The 20,155-nt window shown below is 36.3% G+C and overlaps 3 protein-coding genes across 5 annotated transcripts; 2 read left to right on the plus strand and 1 right to left on the minus strand.

Moving 5' to 3' along the window:
* The first annotated feature begins 692 nt into the window (after window positions 1–692).
* On the plus strand, window positions 693–5,415 carry LOC108806644 (uncharacterized). 3 transcript variants are annotated; one of them, XM_018578808.2, is made up of 17 exons: window positions 693–855; window positions 932–1,025; window positions 1,103–1,147; window positions 1,227–1,394; window positions 1,474–1,558; window positions 1,641–1,747; window positions 1,841–1,921; window positions 2,075–2,127; window positions 2,209–2,311; window positions 2,387–2,530; window positions 2,666–2,762; window positions 2,862–3,099; window positions 3,194–3,287; window positions 3,391–4,311; window positions 4,389–4,481; window positions 4,553–4,839; window positions 5,164–5,415. In XM_018578808.2, the coding sequence occupies exons 1-17, from the start codon at window positions 728–730 to the stop codon at window positions 5,288–5,290; spliced, it is 2,865 nt and encodes a 954-aa protein (XP_018434310.1). In that variant the 5' UTR covers window positions 693–727; the 3' UTR covers window positions 5,291–5,415. The 3 variants fall into 3 exon arrangements, with proteins under 3 accessions (XP_018434310.1, XP_056845250.1, XP_056845249.1); XM_056989270.1 differs by lacking the exon at window positions 693–855 and having other exon boundaries at window positions 931–1,025; window positions 1,234–1,394; XM_056989269.1 differs by lacking the exon at window positions 693–855 and having other exon boundaries at window positions 1,222–1,394.
* A 341-nt stretch (window positions 5,416–5,756) lies between these two features.
* LOC108809898 (F-box protein At2g21930-like) lies at window positions 5,757–7,188 on the minus strand. The gene has a single exon (XM_018582034.2). The coding sequence runs from the start codon at window positions 6,990–6,992 to the stop codon at window positions 5,886–5,888; it is 1,107 nt and encodes a 368-aa protein (XP_018437536.1). The 5' UTR covers window positions 6,993–7,188; the 3' UTR covers window positions 5,757–5,885.
* Window positions 7,189–16,612: 9,424 nt separating this feature from the next.
* On the plus strand, window positions 16,613–19,999 carry LOC108813843 (E3 ubiquitin-protein ligase ORTHRUS 2). The gene is made up of 9 exons (XM_018586516.2): window positions 16,613–17,206; window positions 17,483–18,015; window positions 18,100–18,225; window positions 18,316–18,418; window positions 18,512–18,573; window positions 18,658–18,760; window positions 18,906–19,035; window positions 19,113–19,327; window positions 19,624–19,999. The coding sequence occupies exons 1-9, from the start codon at window positions 16,754–16,756 to the stop codon at window positions 19,864–19,866; spliced, it is 1,968 nt and encodes a 655-aa protein (XP_018442018.2). The 5' UTR covers window positions 16,613–16,753; the 3' UTR covers window positions 19,867–19,999.
* The last annotated feature ends 156 nt before the right edge of the window (window positions 20,000–20,155 follow it).

A 20,155-nucleotide genomic window follows, 5' to 3' on the forward strand; every position in this document is an offset into this window, starting at 1 on the left:
GATAGACCATCAATCATTTCGTTATTCCAGTTAAAGCACGATCAACCCTAAAATTCTAAATAAATATTTAACAGAAAATATAAGTACTCTTCAATATCATAGATTTCCAAATTAATTTTCTACAAATCTTTTCACATATACTACAAAACAATGATGGTGCAAATCTGGTATTCACCAAAGAAAAGCAAAACATATTTTTCTTTTATTTTTTTCATACAAACTCCTAAACCACAAAAACTTGATGTATAAATAAACAAAAGTTGCTGAGATTATAATTAAGTCTTTTTCCATAGAGGTGGTGGTGCTGGTGCACACACACGAGACTAGTGTATAACAAAAACTGAAACGCTTCAATCGGTCACTGCGTTTTGAATGATTTGTATTTTGAAAACTAAACAGTAGGAGCCGCACGTGACACAGTGTTCTCACTCTGGATGGTCAAAGTGTCAGAGTTTTTTCTTTGCGAGTGGACTCGTGACCTTCCCAACCTCTGAGTCTGAGTAACAATGCCCCTAACCTTTTAGCTATTTTTAGGCCTCAACAGACCCCTACTCAGTACTCACGGACACTTTTCCATGAATCAAACAACAGTGACAAGCTGCTTAAAAAACAAAATCATAATGGGCTTTTCAACGGGCCGAGTTTATAAAAGCCCATCTTATTGGACTTTCTTCTTACGATCATTCCCTCTCTCTTTGGTTTCCAAGTTCTCTCGCCGGATCTCGAAATGTCGACGGAGATGACTTGTACGAGGCTGACGATCTTAACGGTCGCCGGAATATTCCTTCAGATCATCGGACTTTCGATTTTCGTCTTCGGTTTCTTCCCCGTCAAGCCGACTCTCTCTGGCGTCAGGTAACATTTTGGCGGCGAAGATGAATCAACTCTATTTGATTTGCTCACTCTCTTTTTGTTTACATGTGAATGGCAGTGGCTCGGAGAGTTATCTTCATCCTCTCTGTGACTCTGAGCCGAATACAAATGAGTCGGAGATTCATCCTGAGAAACTGAGATTGCTCTACGAGGTTTGAGTGAATCCAAACACAAATATATAGAGCTTCCTTTTGAGTACTGTTTGGCTGATTTTGAAGTTTGATTGTAGGAGTTGTCTGGCATCTCTTCTAGATATGATCGACTGATTCTGATGGTGAGACCATGTTGTCAAGATTGTGATCTTTACTTGCTTAGTTTGTGAGAGAATGTTTATTGAATGATGATTAGTTTAGGTTATAGATGGTCTTCCTGCGGAGTTTGTTCTAGGGAAGGATGGTCAACCTCCATGGAATGTATGGAAAGAGTCTATGCCTTATACACAGTCATTGTTGGCTAATGGAGATGCAATTGGTTACCATGCTAAAGCTGCACCTCCAACTGTTACAATGCCGAGGTTGAAGGTATGTGTGTGTGTGTGTATCTTTGATGCTAAGTGGATGCTCAGGGTTTAAGAAGACTTATTAATTTTGGTGTTTTCAGGCAATGGTTTCTGGAGCAATTGGTGGTTTCTTGGATGTGGCTTTCAATTTTAACACGCAAGCTCTCTTAGATGACAACCTTCTTGGTAGATAATTGAGTTTTTGTTAATGATTCATGCTTCTAAACATATGTAATTTGATAAGAAAGCTCTGCTCCAAATGTACCAGGTCAGTTTCTTAGGATTGGTTGGAAAATGGTGATGCTCGGAGATGAGACATGGATCAAGTTATTCCCGGGTCTATTCATGAGACATGATGGTGTTAGCAGTTTCTTTGTGAGTTTCTATGGGATAGTTTATTTTTGTTCATGTTAAACAAATTTTTTCCTACTGTATGATGGTGATATGACTAATATATGTGTTTTTCAGGTCAAAGATACAGTACAGGTAGACAAAAATGTGTCCCGCCACTTGCCAAATGAGCTTAACAATGATGACTGGAATCTCTTGGTTAGTTTTTTCGTTCTCTTATTTCCCCAGTATATGGGTTTGTTACTTGAACGCCAACTGATTCGTCTCAATTTCCTGCGATATGTAGTGATTTCAAAGCAGATCCTTTGAGTTTTACTGTGCTTTGTTCTTACTAGATCTACCCCTTATCAGATCCTTCATTACCTTGGCTTGGATCATGTTGGACATACTGGCGGCCGTAACAGGTCTTTGCTAGTCTCATAACACATTTATGAGTAGAAAGGTTGTATGTGCGGAGCATCTTATTACTTTTTTCTCTATTGTAGTCCCTTGATGGCTTCAAAACTTAAAGAAATGGATGATATAGTTAGAACAATGCATTTAAGAGCCATGGTGGATCGTAGCCATGATCAAGGACAGACCCTTTTGGTGAGTACTTTTTGTGTTTGGTTGTACATTTGGCTTTCTTATGTCGGAATTACCTTATTTGAGTTTCATTTACAGATAGTAGTCAGTGATCATGGCATGACTGAGAGTGGAAATCATGGAGGATCTTCATATGAAGAAACTGACTCCCTAATGCTCTTTATTGGCTTGAGTAGCAATATTTCTGATTATGCTGGCGCTACCAATAATTTAGCTTTCCAGGTAGAACAGTCATTGCAATTTTTGTGACATATTTGATTACTTTTAAAATCAGTCAAGCATCTACCTCGTTTGGAAAGAGTATTGATGACAATAAGTTATTCATGATATGAACCCAATGGAATATTTATGATGTAGGTAGATTTGACGCCAAGTTTAGCTCTTCTATTTGGTGTGCCGATCCCAAAGAACAATGTTGGAGTCCTTGTCCCAGGAACACTTAATTCTTTAAGAGGTTAACCACTTATGAACTCTCTGATTTTTTTTCAGTTTGAAATTGAACCTGTGGGAACGCATTTGACTGTTTTTTCATTAATGTGTGGAATCATTTCAGATTTTGAGCAACTACGGGCACTGGAACTGAATTCCTGGCAGTTACTCAGACTAATGCAAGCACAGTTACCAAGTTCCTTGTTTGGAAGCTTCTCCTGCAATTGCTTCCTTGAAGGAACTTGTGAGGGGTTTGGTTCGGATATTAGTGAGTGCTCTGGGGACAAAGAGAAACAACTTATTTGCTTATTTAGGAACGCTGCTGTCCTCCATGGCATTTGGAAGTCCAAGAAGTTAACAAAGTTCGTAATTTGTATGGATGGCTTTACTGGCGATGATCCTCTTGACTTTGAACTCCTTCAAAACTAACTTTTTGGATGGCTTTCATGTTAATAGGTCTAGTGCCGTGGAAGACTTCAACAGAGCTTTAGATGCATACAACGCCTTTTTGAAAACTGCAAGTGAGTGGTTAGCAAGCAAAACCACTGAAGTATGTTTGACATCTTTTCTTAGAGTTGTATGGACGCATATTGGAAAACTTACGATTTGTTTCCAGATCTGTGGTATTTAACTACACTCTTCTCTTTTTGCAGAAACCAGTTCTCTTACTGGGTCTTGGAGTGAGTGCCATGTTTCTTTCCTGCGTCGTCTGTGTCACTCTCTTTCTGTCCTTATTCAAAGAGGTTTACAATGGACCGAAGGATCAAGTCTGCAGTTTGAATTATCTGTTGAATTTGGAAGGGGTGTTCATTTTGGCAGTTCTTTTGATCCTCGTTATAAGTATGGGATCTAGTTCAATGGTGGAAGAGGAGCACTATATATGGCATTTCATGGTATCCACCTTCTATCTTCTGTTACTTTTCAAGACAGTAAAATCATTCAGTTTCTCTAGAGGGCTGAACTCACTCGGAGAATATAAAATCGGTTCAATCTTCCTGCTTCTTATATCTGGTAGACTACTAAGAGGTTGGCATCAAGGGGGCGTGAACTGGACTCACTTTACTGATATTTCTAAGTGGCTAGAGCAAGCTGGCGGTAGTTATGTAAAATGGATCCAGCTAATCTCGAGCTTTCTTGTTATTGGTCTAGGAGTATTCACTCTCTTTCGAACAGGGTCGAAGAGAAAAAGTGTCCGCATCCAAGCTTTTGGTTTCTCAATTTGTGGGTTCCTAATTCTGCTGCATGCCTGGAGATATCAGGATGATATGTTTGAAGTGTCAACCAATGATGGAGCCACCGTAACAGCAAAAGTTATCTATCTTATTCTTTCTATATCTGCGGTTGGAGGAGCTTTAGTTTTACCATGGTCTATGCAAAAGAAAGACAAGTTCCTTGTAGCTATAGCAGGTGATTATTTGTATATGATTGGCTCTGCATACATACTATGCTGGTGTCTTCTTCAACTACTTCTACAACAACCGATCAACTCTGGACCCATACTTTTGTTGCTCATCCAAATTTTAGCAGTTTCATGTCTTTCGTCTAAAGATGTGCAGGTCAACGAATGGGTCGAGGTTGGTTTTCTTTTGGTTCTTTTTCTGGAAATGTTGCTGCGAAACGCTCATCAATTTAGGCCTTCCTTCTTTTGTAGATTGCCGCACTCTATTACATGGGAATGGCAGGTCACTTTGCTCTTGGAAACAGCAATACCTTAGCAACCATCGACGTTGCTGGTGCTTTTATTGTAAGCCTCCTGCTTCTTCTTTTTCTTTTCATATTGTAAACCCAAAAACACTGACACATTCACTTTTGCAGGGAATCTCTAGTCATTCAACAATACTTTCTGGAATCTTGATGTTCATGATCACCTATGCATCTCCCCTGTTGTTCCTTTTATCCTTGGTGATGTACATTGGTGGAAAGCTAAGAAACCATTCACTCTTGGCTCACTCCGATACGGATTTAGGACAACTCTTGAAGCTAAAGCTTGGGTTCCCTTGTCTTGTGCCGCTCTGCATAAATTCAATTCTTTTGATGGCATACACTGTGGTCCTGCTACTCATGAGGAATCACCTTTTTGTGTGGAGCGTCTTCTCTCCCAAGTAAGTCTTTTGGTTCTGTCTTAAAAATACTCTTGATATTTTTTTAATTTTAATATGACCGGTTAGGGGTGCTCAGATCCAGGTATCACCTTGGGTTTTATGGTTTCTCAAAACTATTAACCAATGTAAAAACCAAATCTTCTATTGGTCGGTTTACACGTTACCGGATTTGATTTAGGTTCGGTGTCCGATCGGATACATCTTAAATCTGTTTTTCGGTTTAGTTTATTTGAATTGAACAACACCCTTAACCGGATCTCATTAGACCGATGGGAGAAATTGTTGCTGACTGGTGGGGTTGGTGATGGTAAACAATGTGAACAGGTATCTGTACGTATGTGCAACCACTGTTTGCACATACGTTGGAGTTTGTATCGTCGCTGCTACAGTTGCCTACACTCTCTCCGTCACTTCCTTCCTTAGAAGCAAGACGCAACAACTCGTAGACTAGTAGTTAATTATGAATTGATGTAGAGGTAATTTATCGAATTTACAGTTTACAACTATTAGTTTACAGTTATGTTTAACTTTTGAGGGTGTGTATAATCAAGGGCGGAAGCTAGAAAACTTTTTATACGGGGTCATAGTGTCAGTAATTTTTCTCGTTCTGGATTCTTGATCATGCTCGAAACTTGAAACGGATTTTCATGAACCAGAGCATCTTGTTTAGTTTGCGATGGAGTAGAATCCATTGTGATCGAAGCATCAAGGAATTCTCGCTCTTGATCGCGGAACATCAATGGAACGGCAAAAAAAAGTCTCTGACGAGGAAACCCTGACTTAACACAATAGACATATCTTGGATGTGTTGTTGTTATAACCGGGAGTGATTTGTGAGAAACAATGAGAGGGTGTTAAATGGTTTGTTTATAGGTTTTTCAGTTCTTCATCTTCTGATTCAGAGATAGAACCAAAGCTAAACCTATAACAACGAACTGATTATAAACGTGTAACAAGATGAAACTCAAAAATACAAAATTAATAAACAAAGTATAACAGTGGAGTTTAATTATCATGAAAGAAGATCTGTTTGCAAAAAAACACTCTTAGAGAAACATGAGATTCTCAACCTGACCAGGGAAGATAGACATTGTCTTACGCTTCCAATCTTTATCCCAAAGTGGAAGCTCCTCACGTTCTGTAATTCCTTCAATGTCCACCTTCCTCACCCTCTTTTTCTTGGGATCATAATACAAAACATAAAACGGCGATTCATGCAATTCTCTTGGTGCCAAAACAAACTCCCCAGCTGCATCATCACCAATGGCACAAAACACTTGAAACTTTGTATTATATCCAGATAATCTAGGCAAATCGAAAAACGTAGAGGACCACTCATGTTTGGCAGCATCCTCTAAAACCCATAATCCGATTTTACCATACACGGTGTACATAAGAGCGAGCTTCCCATCGTATCTAGTCATACTCGTAAACTTTCTTGCTCTTCCCGGTGGTACTCTGATAACACGAAACTTCTCAGACCGAACATCAAAGCTCATAACACCACGGTCCTTACCACCAACGGCACTCGTAGTTCTTCCTACTGTCCCAACACTAACTCCGTAGTATAAAACCCCGTCTATACAAATATGAAGAGACTCAGGAGAGTAATGAGGAGGAGGGGAGTCATCAACCATCCTCCACGAAGAACTCTCGTCTCCTAATCTCAAAACCTGAAGCTCTTGAGCCATCTCACGCTTCCCTCTGGTCATACACAACATTTTGTAATCAGAGTCGATGGGATCGTAACCCAAGTAGTGGTGCAAACACGTCCTCTGAGAAACGATCTTGGGGAGGGTGATGGATCTTCTCGTGGTAGGGTTGTATACAGTGACGTCAGAAGGAGGTCCGTAGCAGATCAAACCATGGACAGATGGAGTAGACAACAAGTCTCCAGGGTATGTTGTAAGGTAAGTAGCTGAGGTTTGACCTTGGTTCTGGGTTTGAAGCGAAGAGGAGAAGAAGAAGCAGTCTTGGCCGTAGCCTTTGTCACGTTTGAAGGCGAAGATGAGAGTACTATTACTACTACTAGGTTGTTGGTTTGAAGACCAAAGCTTCTTGAATTCTTGGCGGCGGATGGTGGATGCCCATAGCTTTGATACGCACGTGAGCCTCGCTAGGGTTTTGACCGGGAGCTGTTTGAGTATCTCCATTAGGAGATCGGTCGGAAACAGATCTGAGTTTGTTGTTGTTCGGTCATCTGAGATATTCTGTTTTGAAACAGTAAGTGATGTTGTTTCAACGATTGCGTCGCTGCCTTTTTGGAAGCTGTCTTTTTCTTTTCATGGCGGCGGAGAGGGAGAGAAAACCAGGGGGGGGGGGTGTTGACTTTGTTGCAGAGGAGAGGGTAGAAGGAGGAAGAAGAGGGAAGAGATCTAGGTGCGTTTGCGTTTTTGTTAAACGATCCCGCGTGTTATCAAACGCGTCAGATGTGTATTTTTAAAATTGGCTAGACATCCTGTCGTTTTTTGTAAAATTTAGACGAGAAAAGAGTGATGGGTCTTGAGGGATAAAAACGGCAAACGATTCTATTACGTATAAACAGCAAACACTTGTGTTAACCACATCAACATTGAGGGTCTCACTGGTTCAAATGCAGCACTTGCGGACAAAAGAGTTTACGGAAGCTGGTGGTTGTGATTTCAAGCATTATGTAGCATTTTGTATGACTGGTAAAAAATTTGAAAATTATTGCGTTTTGCGGAATATTTGTGATTGGTTGACTATGAAATATTGCAATGATTTAATAATAAATTACTAATATAAATATATTATAACATTATAAAAATATAAAAACATACTATTGTGGTAGAGTATAATAATTATTAATATAATATAATTAATAATAATATTATGTTTATTTATTTAATTTTAATTAGTTGAAAGTTATAATTTTAATTTTTTTTGAAGATTCATATTAAAACTTTTAAAATAATATTTGTTTTGTTTTATATATGTGTATATTTTTATATATGTATGTATATTAATTTTTAAAAGATCATAATGAATAGTTAGTTTAAAGTTTTTATAAAACAAATTATGATATTGTTTTAAAATTAATATATAAAATGTGTATATATTTTTATTTATAATCTTTCCATTTTTAGTTTTAAAAATATTTTAAAATTTTAGTTTTTTATTTTTTATCCACCTGCAACCATCCGCAACCCTAAACGCTACTTAGAACCATCTTTTGATTTTAAAAGATTCATAGCGATTTGAAGCGATTTATAGCTATTTGTATGAATATTTTGAAATATATTCAACTATTACCAACCGTAAAAAACTGTGTTTGCAATGATATCGGAAAAACCAGTCAGACCCTGAACACTTGATAAATCAAGTGTGCTATTTAAGAAAGCAGAACAAACAAAACAAATTGTTTGGAAGTTGGTTTTGTAGTGAAATACGTCTCAGTAATAGTGGAACGTATTAGTGGGCCACTAACTATACTTCATGATGACCGGTAACATTTGTATACATTATACTAGGTGTTTTGCCCGCACTTGCACGTTTAAAAAATTTCAAAAATTTATAAATAATAAATATCATTAGAATAAATTTTCAAAAACCCATTAGCATAAATTATTTTCATGCTTTTGAATTGTTAAATACATATTATTCTTTATATAAGATAAAGTGCTTTATTTTAATATAATATCTTCATTACATAAAAAAACGTGAAAACATTCATATATATACATAAAAACTATATACAGATATTTATATATATTTTAAAATATTATGATGCAAATTATTAATGAAATTCCTTTTTTTAATTTATGGATAATTATATACTATTAACTAATCTAATTATTTATTAAGGGTAATAAATATTTTAAATGCTTTAATTTTATCATGATAGCAAAAAATTACTTTGTAAATAATATTATAAAGATTTTTGAATTCTTTGCCAAATTTTCAAAATTATAACAATGAGTAATTTTTATTGTCCTAAAATGTTTATCTTACAAGAGATGATTTATATTATGTTATGTGAGATGTATATATATATAGAGTCGAGTCAATATTACTAAACAAAATATAATATAAACATATAGATGATATTTTAATATTACTAAAGTAAATATAATATAAATTTAAATATGATACTATCGTTATAATATTTTTAGTTATTCTCAAGATAATGATACAGTTAAATCACTAAAATTATTTACTAAGACTATAATTAAACATAAACTATGTTTAAATCTAAAATTATGGGAAATATATTAAATCAGGAAACCAAAATAATATATATACTTACATAGAGTTGGTAATAGAGTCGGTTTAAATAATAAAATAGATTCTGCATCGTAGATAATTTTCCTTGTGTTAGCACTTATATATTATTATTATGATAAGTAGAGTCAACTATTATATTTTACAGCTAATCACTTACGGATAATGAAATAATGAACCAACAATATAAAATTTGGATGCACCAAATATACATCTCTTGTATCAATTAATATTTAGGGGGGTGTATTGAATATGAAATTTGAAGTGATTTGATTTTTAATGAGTTTTTAGATGATTGCAGGAGAATTAGAAGGTTTGGTGTGATTTTTGTTAAAACACTCTGAAATCTCATCTAAAACAGTGGGATTTGTATTTTTATTTTTATAACTAAAGAACTCCTCTCAAACACTCTAAAAACACTTAAAGCACTCTAAAATCACTAACTTAGTTTTTGTTCAATAATAGTGGATTTCAGAGTGTTTTATAAAATGTCAAGTTCAATAACACTGGATTTTAAAGTGTTTTTTAAAATCCATGTTTGAATAACAGTAGATTTGTCATTTTAATACAAATCACTTTAAACTCTTAGTTGAATACACCCCCCTTAGTATTAATCTGAAACATATACCAAAAATGAGTCTTTAATCAGAAAAACACCAAAATGAGAATCAACCAATATATATCCAAAAGTTAATTAATCATAAATAAGATGATTTAATATTGTGATTGTCTTAAATCACATGTTTAATTAAAATATAAAATAAGTAAAATTATTAATTATATTTATTAAGCATATGATAAATAAGCAAAATTACCTAAACTATTGGAAAATATGATAAATAAGCAAAATTACTTAAAATTTTACTTAAAAACATCAAAATAAGAATCAACCAGCAGATATCAAAATAATTATAAATAAGATGATATATACTAAATAAGATGTTATAATATTGTGATTATCTTAAATCACATGTTTAATTAAAATTATTAAAAATAAGCAAAACTATTAATTATAATAAATTAAGCATATAATAAATAAATAAAATTACCTAAAACTATGGAAAACATGACAAATAATCAAAATTACCTAAAATCATGGAATACATGACAACTAAGCAAATTTACCACATGTGTAATTAAAATATAAAATAAGTAAAATTATTAATTATATTTATTAAGCATATGATAAATAAGCAAAATTACCTAAACTATTGGAAAATATGACAAATAAGCAAAATTACTTAAAATTTTACTTAAAAACATCAAAATAAGAATCAACCACCAGATATCAAAAATAATTATAAATAAGATGATATATACTAAATAAGATGTTATAATATTGTGATTATCTTAAATCACATGTTTAATTAAAATTATTAAAAATAAGCAAACCTATTAATTATAATAAATTAAGCATATAATAAATAAATAAAATTACCTAAAACTATGGAAAACATGACAAATAAGCAAAATTAGCTAAAATCATGGAAAGCATGACACATAAGCAAAATTACTTCATAAATAATAGTATCAAAAATAATTATAAATAAGATGATATATACTCCCTCTGTTTTTTAAAGATACATATTCTAGACTTTTCACATATATTAAGAAATCACATTAAAAATGCATTGATTTTTGTGAATAACAATTTCCATAATCTTTAACCAATAAAAATCCATAAACACAATTAATTTTCTTGAAGTTAACAAATTTTCATTAAATAATACATTGAAAAGGTAAAAAATGTATCTTTTTAAAACAATTTTTTTTTTCTAGAACATGGATCTTTAAAAACAGAGGGAGTACTAAATAAGATGTTATAATATTGTGATTATCTTAAATCACATGTTTAATTAAAATTATTAAAAATAAGCAAACCTATTAATTATAATAAATTAAGCATATAATAAATAAATAAAATTACCTAAAACTATGGAAAACATGACAAATAAGCAAAATTAGCTAAAATCATGGAGAGCATGACACATAAGCAAAATTACTTCATAAATAATACTCCCTCTGTTCCAAAATAATTGAAGTTTTAAGCTGTGCACAATTATTAAGAAATTTGTTATTTATTTTAAAAAGTATGATTAAAATATAAATTTAAAACTATTTAGCCAATTACAAAAGACATTGTTGAGTATGATTGGTTACACAGTTTTTAATAAAGTAAAAAGTAACATTGAAAGTTGAAAACATCATATATTTTGAAACATCAAAACATCCTAAAACTTCATCTATTATGAAACAGAGGGAGTAGTATAGATTTTGGATTACGTTTTTCGTAAGGTTTAGAATCCCGTGATTATACATATAGATAAATGTATTTTTAGAACTTTTTATCTAGATATTCTCAATGTAAGTGTTCTATGTGCTTCTATTCATTATCATTGTGTAGATATTCGTGTAAGATATGATAAACAATAAAATGTGTCACTAATTATAGGACAAAATAATATTAAATAAAACATATGCACTTAAAGATCACATTCGGATGAAGAAGCGCGAGAGAGAGAAGAGAGAGAAAGTGAATCCAGTTTGGATTCCGGCGGTCGGCCGGTGTCCGTTTCTCTTCAGCAAAAACAACTATCTGGTGTCTCCTTCCTATTTCTTCTGGTTCCTGCTTTGTCCGAACTCTAGTCAGCCATCAACTCTGGTGGTCTGTTTTTGGAGCAACGATGCGGTGGCGGGTTTTGATGGCGCGGTGGAGATGCGTCTAGTTCGGATCTTTTTCCGAGAGATGGAGGCTCCGTCAGTTCCGTCGATGCCGGCTCCTGTTTCCGCGACAGGGAAGCTCTTTAAGATCCGCCGTCGTCGGCTCTTGTCTCCGGGGTGTGAAAGTTGTCTTTGTCTTACGCCGCCGATTTTCGGCTCTTAGATTATTAGGATTTAGATTTGCGTCTCTGTTTTTCTTTTTTTCTTTACGTTTTTTGGCTTGGTTGTTCGAGGCCTCGGTGGAGACGGAGGAAAGTCTCCGGTGGTAAAGTGGAGGTTGCATGCGAAGCTTTCCCGTGGGTATGTGTTTTCAACGGTGGTGGATGAAATCTCGCCGCGGCAATTGATGCTCTCTCCAATCATAGCCACCCGGGATTTCAAAGCGTTTGCGGTGAGGATGTTTGGAGCTGGTGAGCTCCGGTTTGATTCCGGCGAACCGAAGTGTGGTTCCTCGGTGGTAGCGAGTAGCGGTGGTGGTGCGACGGCCTGCGAGACGCGTGTCCCTCGATGTGGAGGTGTGAACACGTGTCCAGTTCTTTCTCCCAGATCAGATCTTCGCGGCGGCCGCACCATGGGATCCTGATCGCTAGGGTTTCGAGGGTTTTGGGCTGTAGGCCCGTTTCGAGTTTGTTGGGCTGTAGGCCCGTTTCGATTTCTAAGTTTGGGCCCGATGTGTTCGGACTTTGTAATTTGTTTTCTTTGAGCTTTGGCCTTTTCTAATATAAAAATCTTGATGGAAAAAAAAAGATCACATTCGGATAAGGAAGATGATAATGATAAACGGTAGGATCTTTTTTTTTCCTTTACTCAAATTGAATTTTATTTAAGAGGGCCATACCCAAACCATGCAACAAAGAAGAAGGTCCACAAACATTCAGCCTAGATAAAAGATACATAAACAAAATGGATCCATGCTCAGGAGAATAAAATTTTCCACCGATAGACTCTAATCGTCTTCACGACAAGTTTTTCCACCGCTTCCACGCCACGGCCGGGGACACCGTTGCTGGAACAGCGTTTCACCGGTTACACCAAACGCAAGCGTCTACGCCGTAAACCACTTCATCACCGTAGCTTCTTACCAAGAAGAGCTTCAATCGATTTAGATCGAGACCGAGATCTCATCTTTAACATCCCGAAGCTACCACACACCGAGCCGTCTTTAGTCCGTCGGAGAGCGTCATCAACCGACACGAGATCTCTTCCGACCACCATACCAGAGCCGAGAATTAAAACCGGAAACCCTAAATCCACCGCCTCCATCTCACAGGAAGCCCTAAACCGACTACGCCGACTCCCGTAGAGCCAAAGGAAACCACCAACCGTCTTCAAAGTCAAAGACCACTGAAACCGACGACGCAGAACCGAAGGAACCTCCACGCTCCAGGGAGAAAAGCCGGCAACGGCGGAGCTAAATAAGCCACCACCTCCCGGAAACCGATTTAACAAAAGTAAAACGCTTTTTTCTTATTTAAGAACCTCATGTCACATCAAGTGAAGAAACCAGAACGGAGAAGGACCTACAAACGCCGAACCGACGGTGGCTATAAAAGCTTTTCCGTCAGCCGGAGAAACATAACTCTCTTTCTCTCTTTTCTTTCTCTCTCTTTCTCTCTGATAAACGGTAGGATCTAATAATAAGTTTGTCATCATTATCTATTTCATATATCCCTATATTAATTATAGAGTATTATAACATATTTTCGTAACTACGTGATCACTAGAAACTAGCATAAGCTACGAAATTATCGGGGTTTTTCTTAAATAGTTGATGTACAAACTTTCCAATTATTTTTTTAAATAAAAGTTTCATAACTATTTAATATGACAAATATATATATATATATAAATTAATGAATATAAATCACATGCTAAACAGTATTGAGGTAAACCAAATAAAATATGATCCATTTTTCTTCAGCTTATTGGGTGTATTTAGTGAATTCAGAGTAATAAAAATAATTTAAATATAATAACTAAAATGATAAACAAATAAAAGAAAAATGTTGGAATAACAAACAATAATAAACATTCAACCAATATGATTTATTTACAACTTCAAAAGCTTTGAAGGAATAAAACAATATATAAGGAATGATTGGTAAGAGTTGTAGTTTTATGTTTTTAGGTGTAGAATTATTTTCTTTAACTTTTTTTTGCTGTAGCTTTCTAAATCACTATTTTTTGCTTTGAAAATAAAGCTCATATTTTGATTTTGTAGAAATATTTTTGTTGTGAGTTGTTTAAGAAAAAGAAAACTCGATTGGTTGACATATACAATTTTAGATTAAATTTTGGCTGTCAATTGCATGTACATGCACAACCAATCGTCCTCGTAGTTGGTTAAACACTATCGAGCTAAAATAAACGAAATATAATTACAAGGATATTTTGCTATTCTTACCTCTAAAATAGATGAACTCTATAATAGAGGTGAGATATACTTCAAAGTATTTTTTTTAAATAGTAATCTCTATTTTACAGAGTAAAAAATCGAGTAATGCTACTTTTTCTTCTATAAATAAAAAAAAGAAATTTATATTATAGAGAAATTTCACCTACTTTTTCTTCTATAAATAAAAAAAAAAGAAAGTTATATTATAGAGAAATTTCACCTCTAAATACTATTATAAAAATAAAAATAACAATGAATTAGAAATGCTCTTAGTACCAAACAGTGAGAACCACTATTTGAAAGAGCACCATTAACGGTATTTGTTAATGGGTTGTTTATGATTTTTTTAATTGAAAAAGAAGGAAAGAAAAGAAGAAAGAAGAAAAGGAGAGCTTAAATCTTTCTAATCCGAAGGTAGATAAAGTCAGCCAAGAAACCTCTGACCTCTCTCTAGACAAGAAAGCTCCGGCGCGAATTCCGTCACCGGCCGACGGGGTGGGCTTCCTTAGCCACCGTCGGCCTGGTCTTCAGTCTGCCCCATCTCGTTTTCTTTTTATCTTAGTATATTATCGGCTCGGTTTTATTTTCGACTTTTGACTCCGGCGGCGCGTTTATCGATGGTGGTCGTCCGGCTCTATTTCTGGCGTCATCGCTTTCTCTCTGGTGCTGACGGCCGACTCTCGGTGGTTCCCTGGTTTCCTCAAAGACCCGCTTTCAGGATGAGCTCGTTATTCTCTTCGAAGAGGCTCTCCGGTGAAAAGGGTGGTGTGAATGAAGTTGGATGCGGATTCGCCGCATGCCAAAGATGTGGTCCGGTGAAGCGCTGTTTTGGTAACAACGGTCTTTAGCCGGGATACTTGCTGAGGGGACCCTATATCTCTGATATTGTCGTTGGAGGTGGGTTCTCGTCGGCGTGATGACGGAGATGGGATTCTCCGATTGGATCCAATGGATGACGGGAACCGGCGACTGGAAGTCTTCACCGGCGTCTTCTCGGGGTCGATGTGAAGTTGAAGACGCGTGTTTCGTTCAGAGGTGATGACGGACACGTAGGTGACTGCTTTTCGATCTTGGACGCGTGTTGGCGGTGGCGCCGATTCGGTTTAGTTGGGATTTTTTGGCCCATTTCTGATTTGCCTTTTTTGGTTTTATGTAATCGGGTCTGTGGGCTATGTGTGTTTCGATTATGGGCTGGCTCAGTTTTTGGGCTTGCCTTTGTTTAATAAAATTTTTCAGACGGCAAAAAAAAAAAAAGGAGAGCTTAATTAAGCAACGTGAAACGTGGGTAGCTTTAACTATTTGCGGTTTGCACTGACGTGTGGCGACTCGCGATTGGTTTCCTTTTTAATTTTTTTTTAAATACAGATAAAACAAAACTTAAGAAAAAAAATAAGCATCTTAAACTGTAGCGCACATCTTTTTTTTCTCTATTCACCATTATACTATACTTACCAACATATTCATCCAATTAATGTTTGATAAATCCCTTGTGATTCAGATGTGTAATAACTCATCAATATTTTTAATATAAAACATATATTATTAAATCAAAATAAAAAAGATGTTAGTTGTTTTTTTTTAAATTAAAATGTTAGTTGTATATATTTATGCATATTTTGAATATGCTATCTATGACTATGTATATATTTCTTTGTAATTAATATATTTGGTAAACAAAATTAATAAAGCTAAAATAAATTTTAATTTAAAATAATATTTAGATTCATATATTGTTTTGAACCGTTTTCTATTCGTTTTTTAAACCGCTACATCTACGTGATTCACATTTATACCGCTAGATCCGCAATTAGTATATTCATTCCAGTCTACAATGTATGATTCTCTTTTTTTTTCCATTAGGAACCAACTGAAAAGTAATTCAGGACACAAAATTCTCATTCTAGTAGCAAACCAAACGTTACATCGGGCCACAAAACTAGTTTCCTTCATTAATATGATTTGATGGCATGCAACACAACACGATTCCCCATACACGATTTGATTGAAATGATAACACACTGCAAAATTTACAAATTTTAAATAATAATTTCATATATAAATCTCATTCAAATTTATTTTACAGATAATTCGTTCATTATGTTATGTATCTTATAAGTTCAACTTTGACTATGGGTAGGAAAAAAAACCATAAATAAAATCAAATTTAGAAAATAATTTTTCTTTTATACAAAAAGAGATACGCTACTAGATTACATTTTTATTAATATTCTCTTTCCTAATAGTAGGAGATAAATATGAGTAAGTCAATTCAAAAATAAAAGAGTAAAGAAAAATACAAAAATTGAATATACAGTTGCCATTTGTTAAGATCTTATCCAAATTAGAGATTTTTATTCTTATTTCTTCTTTCATTTCTAGTTTCGAAAACGAAAAATACGCTCCAAAAATATTTCAAAAGGCGCCTTTCCAAATTTCGCCTCCCTCTTTCTCTCTACTTAAAATCTCTCTCTCTCTCTCTCTCTCTCTCTCTCTCTCTCTCTCGCTTCCTTCATCACATCATCATCAGATCTCGAAACTCACCCACTCACCTAGAGAATGAATCGCGAAGACGTTCAACTCCCCTGCGACGCCGATGACGTATGCATGCGCTGCAAAGCCAAGATCCCCTCCGAAGAGTGCCTCACGTGCGGCACGTGCGTCACTCCCTGGCACGTGGCGTGTCTCCGATCCCCTCCCTCCACCCTCGCCTCCACCCAGTCTTGGGAGTGCCCCGACTGCTCCGGCGACGTCGTCGATCCCGCCCCTGTCTCCGGCCTAAACCCCGGCGGCTTGAGTCTGGTGGCCAAGGTCCGCGCGATCGAGGCCGACGCCTCTCTGAACGAGGCCCAGAAAGCCAAGAAGAGGCAGCAGCTGGTTAGCGGCGGCAAAGCCGTCGAGGAGGAAGAGGAGAAGAAAGAGGAAGAGTCGTCATCAGATGACTTTCTCGTTTCCCTTCGAAAGAACGTTAGCTGCTCTATATGTCTCCACTTGCCTGAGAGGCCCGTTACGGTATATCTATTGATTATACTGTTTATATGTTAAAGTCTTATCGTATTAATTTATGTTATACTGTCTAATTAATTAATTATCGAATCTATTTGTATTCCTGTGTTGGTTGTTTTAGTTCTTGTCTGAATCTTAGTTGTTGCTGTTATTAATGTCGTGAGAGTGGCTTGCTTGCATGTTTTGTTTCTCTCTTTATTTTATTTTTTTTGTGTTCATGTGATGTATTATTTAAATAATGCTAGCTGATGTTTTTTATTTATTTATGAATGTAATTTGCAGACACCGTGCGGGCACAATTTCTGTCTAAAGTGTTTTCAGAAATGGGTTGTTGGCAAAAGGAAGCCAACATGCGTGACGTGTCGAGCTTCGATACCCAAGAAGGTGGCGGATAATCCCAGAATCAACTCCATCCTCGTCTCGGCTATCCGTCTAGCCATGGTCTCCAAGTCCACTACTGTTTCGAATACGAAAACTTACCAGTTCATCAGAAACATGGACCGGCCTGAGAAGGCGTTTACTACAGAGAGGGCTAAGAAGACGGGGAAGGCTAACGCTTGTAGTGGGAGGATATACGTGACCGTGCCGTCTGATCATTTTGGGCCTATTTTGGCGGAGAATGATCCGGAGAGGAACCAGGGCGTTTTGGTTGGGGAGTCTTGGGAGGATAGACAGGAGTGTCGGCAGTGGGGAGCTCACTTCCCGCATGTTGCTGGGATTGGTGGACAGTCGAGTCATGGAGCTCAGTCTGTGGCGCTCTCTGGAGGTTACAAGGATGATGAGGATCATGGAGAGTGGTTTCTCTATACTGGAAGGTTTGCTTTCGTTATTAGTCCTCTTTTTTTTTTTGTTTATTTGTCTCTTCTATTGTTAAAGTATGTTGCGAATGTGTATTGCAGTGGAGGAAGAGATCTGACGGGGAACAAGAGAACCAACAAAGATCAGGCGTTTGATCAGAAGTTTACAAAGTCAAATGAAGCTCTGAGGATTAGTTGCAAAATGGGCTATCCTGTAAGGGTTGTCAGGTTAGATAGTCCTTACTTTCTGATATTGGATGATTCTCTCTGCCTTGTCTTAGTGGTTCAGTTTCTTACTTTATTCTTACAAATTATCAGGTCTCACAAGGAGAAGCGTTCTGCGTATGCCCCTGCGGAGAAAAGTGTGAGATACGATGGAGTCTACAGGATTGAAAAGTGCTGGCGAAAAGTTGGAGTTCAGGTTTGGTTATGGCTAAGAATCTTAATTGTTCACCTTTTGTGCAGATCCTGTTTTTTTCTTTTTCTGACCTACTCTATTGTGTGTTTTCTATAGGGCAAGAGAGTTTGTCGTTACCTTTTTGTCAGGTGTGACAACGAACCAGCCCCATGGACCAGGTTTGATCTAATTTTTTGTTGTTGTCAAACCTTCTTTTTCTGTATTTTTTTTAGTTATGCCTCAACGTTTGAGTTATACCGCAGTGATGAGCATGGTGATCGTCCACGACCTCTGCCTTCTATTCCAGAGCTTAAGAAGGCTACTGAGATGTTTGTGAGAAAGGAAAGCCCATCATGGGATTTTGATGTAAGCACAACCTCTCTTTTCTTCTTTCTTGTACATAGCTTGATTTCAAAATACACCAACGGTTACAGTTGCGAGTGTTTTGAATATTCACTTCTTCTGGTCCATTATCTATAACAGTGAAATGATACATATTTACTTTTAACAGGAAGCTGATGGTCGTTGGAAGTGGATGAAGTCTCCACCTGCTAGCAAAAAGGCGATTGCTGCTTTGGATCCTGCAGAGAGGAAGAGGGCGAGGAAGGGGGCAGGAAACAATAGGGACAAATTTCTCAAAGGTATGTGGAGTGTCTATAGATAGAACGTATGTAGGGTTAATCTGCATGGGCACATCTGAGCTGTTTTTTTAATGCAGAATTTGGTTGCCAAATCTGTCGGGAAGTCATGAGCTCTCCTGTGACGACGCCTTGCGCTCACAACTTCTGCAAGGAATGCCTAACTGGTAAATTTGCTGGGATAACTCAAGTGAGGCAGAGAAGCAGAGGTGGGCGCACTCTACGTGCACAGAAGAACGTCATGAAATGTCCTTGCTGCCCAAATGACATTTCTGACTTCCTTCAGAACCCACAGGTCAATAGCATAATCTCTCTTTCCTCCATTCCTTTTGTGTACTAAGCAGTATCATTACATATATTATAACTGGCTGCTAAAACTGATGAAGTTAGTCCATTGGTAAAACTCAAGAAAGATTGTTGTATGTATTTGATTCTTTAGGTAGCACACAGCATATGATGAAAGCATTAATAACATCATACAGTTAAAGCAAAAGCTTAGAGTCCTAATTCCTAAATCATTTCGTCTTGTAATTTGGGCTGTTCCAATGTATTGTGTACTTGTGCTAACTTAAAATGTATGTGATAAAACAGGTGAATAGGGAATTGATGGATGTGATAGAGGAGGTGAAGAAGAAGAAAGAGTTGGAGGAGCGAGAAGATGAAGTAAACTCTGAAAATTCCGCTGAAGGAGGAGGAAACACAGGATCTGAAGAAGAAGAAGAAGATCAAGAGGAAGAGGAGGAAGAAGACGAAGAAGAGGAGGAAGAAGACGAAGAAGAGGTTCATGTTTCCGAAGATGAGCCAGCAGCCAAGAAGATCAAACTCTCAGCTTAAATTATGAACTCTCTGTTGTGGTTTTAATACTTTTCGGTGTACTTATTGCAAACTTATTTATTTTGGTATTTATGTTGACAAACATGTCACTTTAGTTCTAATATCCTCTATATAAGTATTATAAGTTATGCTTTGAGTAAAGTCTTTTTAGGGACAAGCGTTTTTTCAAGAGACAGATCTCTTCACCCAGAAGACATAAGTTGATACTTTACATGAGACAATGGTTCTACCTGCTCCTGAAAATTAAATTTGTTATGTCAAAGATTGTTTCACTATATATTCAACTGAT

Source organism: Raphanus sativus, chromosome 6 (assembly GCF_000801105.2).
Source record: "Raphanus sativus cultivar WK10039 chromosome 6, ASM80110v3, whole genome shotgun sequence".
Lineage (NCBI taxonomy): Eukaryota > Viridiplantae > Streptophyta > Magnoliopsida > Brassicales > Brassicaceae > Raphanus > Raphanus sativus.